This window comes from Hylobates moloch, unplaced genomic scaffold (assembly GCF_009828535.3).
Source record: "Hylobates moloch isolate HMO894 unplaced genomic scaffold, HMol_V3 SCAFFOLD_16, whole genome shotgun sequence".
Taxonomy (NCBI): domain Eukaryota; kingdom Metazoa; phylum Chordata; class Mammalia; order Primates; family Hylobatidae; genus Hylobates; species Hylobates moloch.
Window position 1 is genome coordinate 58844414 of NW_026652291.1, and position 5357 is coordinate 58849770.

The 5357-nt window shown below is 38.4% G+C and overlaps 1 gene segment (V, D, J or C); it reads left to right on the top strand.

Annotated features, from left to right (window-relative positions):
- The first annotated feature begins 1478 nt into the window (after window positions 1-1478).
- Window positions 1479-3729, top strand: LOC131381449 (T cell receptor alpha variable 9-1-like). The segment is given in 2 exon segments: window positions 1479-1509; window positions 3395-3729. Coding segments are annotated over 2 exon segments (366 nt in total).
- The last annotated feature ends 1628 nt before the right edge of the window (window positions 3730-5357 follow it).

Sequence of the window (5357 nt, forward strand, 5' to 3'; positions counted from 1 at the left end):
GCTCAGAGAGGCTGCCGCCATCAGCCCACTGAAGTGGGGAGGGAAGGAGGTTTGCAGGGCCCCAGCTCACCCGCCTCGCAGTGCGCTGCTTCTCACCACATTGTCTGCCTGAGCTCTAAATGTCTTTCTACTGAAAATTTTTGGATTGTTTTATGAGGAGACCGAAGACCACCTGGTGGCCATCAAGCAGATCATCCAGAGGCAAAACTCCCTATCTGAGGAATTCAGAAGTAATTATTAATCGACGTCCCTATTATCAAAAGCAGGCATCTAGTATCAGGCTTCTTTCCCAAAAATGTGTAAGTAACTAGAATTTCTATACATCTCTGGAATGCGTGCATTTTGAAACTTATTGTGCAGCCCTTGCTAACATCAAGGCACCAAAATGTCTACAAATGTAATCATTTATCCTGACCTAGGTGGCTAATATGGTCCAAATTACCCTTAAGCTCCTGCTTTAAGGTTCATAAATGCTCCTGAGGAAAAATCCACCATGGCTTGCTCAGTCCGCTCTTGCTGAAGCGCCCTGCTGCACTCCTCTGCAGCATTGTTTCTAATAAAACTTTCCTTTTCAAACCCATACTGTTGTGGGTAAATTCTTCTTATTACCATGAGCCAGTCACTTTCCGTTGCTGTGGCACTGACACCTAGCCTAGCATTTGTGTTTGCCAGACTGACTCTTGACTGACAACACATCTGTATAAATTCAAGTCCTTGAAGCGGAGCTTCTGAGGCTTGAAGTCAGACCATTTGAATAAATCTAGTATCAGCTGGGAATTTGCTTAAGCATTTTTTTTTCATTGATTACACAGTTCTACTATATTTCACTCAAATCTACTGCTACAGTTCCTCTATGACATTCATCTCCTTTTGAAATCATGGTAATATGGCTTGGACCTGTGTCCCCAGCCAAATTTCATGTTCAATTGTAATTCCCAGTGTTGCAGGTGGGGCCTGGTGGGAGGTGCTTGCATCACTGGGGTGGACCTTTCATGAATGGTTTGGCACCATTCCCTTGATTCTGTTCTTGAAATAGTGAGTGAGTTCTTCTGAGATCTGGTTGTTTAAAAGTGTGCGGCACCTTCCTGCCTTCTCTCTCTTGCTCCTGTTTCTGCCATTTAAGATGCCGTGCTTCAGCTTTGCCTTTCACCGTGATTGGAAGCTTCCCGAGGCTCCCAGAAGCAGAAGCCTCTATGCTTCCTGTACAGCCTGCAGAATCATGAGCCAATTAAACCTCTTTTCTTTATAAATTACCGAGTCTCGGGTATCTATAGCAATGAAGAATAGACTAATACACCTGGTGTGGAAAATAGATTCCCTCAAAAGAATGGAGGGTTGTTACAATACTAAGGACAAGGTTTCCTTGGAAAAAGTAAAGAAAGTTAGGAACAGTGAAACTCCTCACTCTATGTTTCTGTTTAGACTTCAGGTAGAGTCAGTTAGATGAATGGGCCAAAAGAACCAGGAAAAGGAGGAAGATGCAGCTTGATCACAGAGATCTGACACAGGGTAAGAGGGAAAAGGAGGAGAGCCTTTGTATAGACCCAAATAATACCCAAATTAAATTTTCTTCCCAAGTTTACAGTTTGTTAATATTTACACCTTGCTGCAGAACCATGTAGCTGCTGTCTCTGAATTCATGGAGAGTGAATGTTCCAGGAAGCACAACGTAAGGCGTCCAGGTTCAAAGATAAATGTTAGTGGGGCTGACAAAAAAATGGCATCCTTCTTACCAAGTTTGTCCTGGGAACATCCAGAGATTTGTATTATAAGTCGACTAAACAAGAATAGTGAGAGTAAACAGCATTTGTTTTAGCTACTGTGACTGCGGTACTACTATGGAAGGAGAATCTGTGAGGATTGGAGTTTTTTCCTCATGCTGATCCCAGAAATGCTTCACTGATACCTTGTCTGTCTGCTTAGGTCAGTGTTCTCAAAGATTATTTTGTAAATGCATATAACACTGGCTGTATCACAAACACCTGAAGAGATTTTTAACTTCCAGGACCTTGATTCTGAACATTTTGATTTTGTAACTGAAGAGATCTCCGAATCTGTATTTTAAAGATGATCACCAACTAACTCTTACATGAAGAGAAGTGTCATCCTTGCTATGATTCTATACATCAGCAGACGTGTCTCTACCAATCCTAGAAGCTGACATGGGCTTATTCTTTGGTCTTGTGAGGCAAATCCAAATTATTTAAGAATCTTATCCTGTGGTAAAAATAATTATTGGTCAATAGTATTGGTGGATGGACATATGTAGAGGGTATATAATCAAGGCTAAATTTCCATTAAAAGTTCAGTATCACAACACTTTGCCTCATGCACATAGGCCAGTCACATTATCTGGGAATCATTTCTTCTCCTACAGCAGAAGAAAGTGATGCCAGATAATTTTTTAGGGATTCAATGACTTTAATTGCTATATTTTTTCATTACTAAGAATTATATATTCTTTACTTTTTAAACAAACATATATACAAGATATAATTTCCTTTTTTCTTTGAAAAGAATTTATTAATTGGAATAAATTACAATGAATTTATTTCTGTAATTGATGCCTTAAATGTGAAGCAATATGATATTTCAAGTAGTAGTAATTCCTCAACTAAAGACCATTCATTTATTTGTGTATTTAAGAAGTGTTTCCCAACCACCTGCTGAGTGTCTGACATTGTACTAGGTATGGGAATACAGCAGTGAAAAAAAGCTTAAGTCTCTGTCATCTCAAATAATCTACTAATGATTAAACATGTGCTACTGACATTCCTCTGGTTTTATCCTAAAAACGTTCTTATACGATATTTTAGTGGATCATGGGTTGGGCAAAGATGGCTAAATAAGAAGAGGTAAAATGAATTATTCTCAGAAATGCCATGGTATGAAAAGAACTTGCAAGTCAGACAGTGTGCTGTTAAAAAAAAATAGAGTTATAAAAAAGACCAACTATTCTTTAGATATACAAAGAACTATCAGACAGCTAATAGGTGTCTTAGAAAAAAAAAAAAAAAAAAAGCCAGAAGTGAAGATACAGGATTGACTTTTGAAAGAACAGTCAACAATCCTTTGAGTTTAGGATCTTGCCCACAAGGGGGTGCATCTTTCTAACACGTTCACATTTCCTGCTCACACTCATTTCTTCAGTGTAACCTTAACCTTTCCTACACTAAGAAGACAAGACCCAAGGACGCCAGAGGGTCTAAAAATGAACTCTTCTCCAGGACCAGCGATTGCACTATTCTTAATGTTTGGTAAGTAAAATGGCACTTAAAACTTAGAATCTTTTGTTCTATTATGTTGATGTAATCTGTAACCACAGTTTTCTCTAAGGGGTACAACTCAGATCATGTCTAAGGTAACTTGGTATAATTTACTTATTTTTTTTCAGGGGGAATCAATGGAGATTCAGTGGTCCAGACAGAAGGCCAAGTGCTCCTCTCTGAAGGGGATTCCCTGATTGTGAACTGCTCCTATGAAACCACACAGTATCCTTCCCTTTTCTGGTATGTCCAATACCCTGGAGAAGGTCCACAGCTCCTCCTGAAAGCCATGAAGGACAATGACAAGGGAAGGAACAAAGGTTTTGAAGCCACATACCGTAAAGAAACCACTTCTTTCCACTTGGAGAAAGACTCAGTTCAAGAGTCAGACTCCGCTGTGTACTTCTGTGCTCTGAGTGACACAGTGACAGGGACTGCAGGGGGAGCTGAGCGCAAACTCTGAGCAGCACGAGGGGCCTGGCTGCTGAGTGTAAGCCACTGTGATCCACTCTGGTTAGGGACCAGGAACTACTCTACTATTGTTGCCCACCACTCACCCCAGGCACTCTTAGTGTGAAAGCCATCCAAATAAACTCTAAAACACTATAGAATAACTAAAAGTAAAAATGCCTCACACCAGATGCTTTAACAATGAGAGTGAAAACAGAATGTCACCATAGTTCCTCAACTTTGTTCGAAATTTGTGATTTTAAAAGTATAAAACTTTGAGATAAATGAAATGGTCTAGCCTTTCATCCCTGTATAAAATGTAGCCTCCTGACCTTGTCTCAGGCCATCCAAGGAAATAGTATGCTTACAGACACAACTGTGACAGATGAGGTTGCAAATGCTTAATGTATACCTGAATGGGGTATACATTCAGCTGGGGCAAGATGGGGTGATTTCTTAGGAAAGCTTCTGCCCAAGAAATAACAGGTTCTTAAAGAAAAAAGAAATTATAAATGGAAGAAGTCAAATTTTCCTTGTTTGCAGATGATATGATTTTATACTTGGAAAAACATAAAGACTCCACAAAAAAAAACTTAGAACTAAAAATTCAGTAAAGTGCAAGATACAGAATCAACATACAAAAATCAGTAGCATTTCTATATGTCAACAGTAAACAATCTGAAAAAGAAATAAAAAGTAATCCCATTTATGATAGCCATGAATGAAATTAAATAACTAGGTATTAACTTAACCGAAGAAGTGAAGATCTCTATAATGAAAAGTATAAAACATGATGAAAAAAATTGAAGAGGACACCAAAAAAAAATACTCTGTGTTCATGAACTGTAAGAATTAATATTGATAAAATATCTATACTACCCCAAACAGTCTGCGGATTCAGTACAATCCCTACCAAAATACCAATGACATTCTTCACAGAAATAGAAAAAAAAATCCTAAAATTTATATGGAACCACAAAAGACCCAGAATAGCCAAAGTTATTCTGAACAAAAAGAACAAAACTGGAAGAATAACATTACCTGACTTTAAATTGTACTACAGAGCTATGGTAACCAAAACAGCATGGTACTGGCATAAAATCAGATACATAGACCAATGGAACAGAATAGAGAACCCAGAAACAAATCCACACATCTACAGTGAACTCATTTTTGACAAAGGTGCCAAGAACATAAACTGGGGAAATGACAGTCTCTTCCATAAATGGTGCTGGGAAAACTGGATATCCAAGTGCAGAAAGATGAAACTAGACCCCTGTCTTTCACCATATGCAAAAATAAAATCAAAATGGATTAAAGACTTAAATTTAAGATCGCAAACTCTAGAACTGCTACAAGAAAACACTGGGGGAAATCTCCAGGACATTGGTCTGGGCAAACATTTCTTGAGCAATATCCCACAAGCACAGGCAACCAAAGTAAAAAGGGGCAAATGTGATCACATCAAGTTAAAATACTCTACACAGCAAAAGATACAATCAACAAAGTGAAAAGACAATACACAGAGTGGTGAAAAATATTTGCAAACTACCCATCTGACAAGGGATTAATAACCAGAATATTTGAGGAGCTCAAACAACTCTATAGGAAAAGATGAAATAATCTGATTAAAAAAAAGCA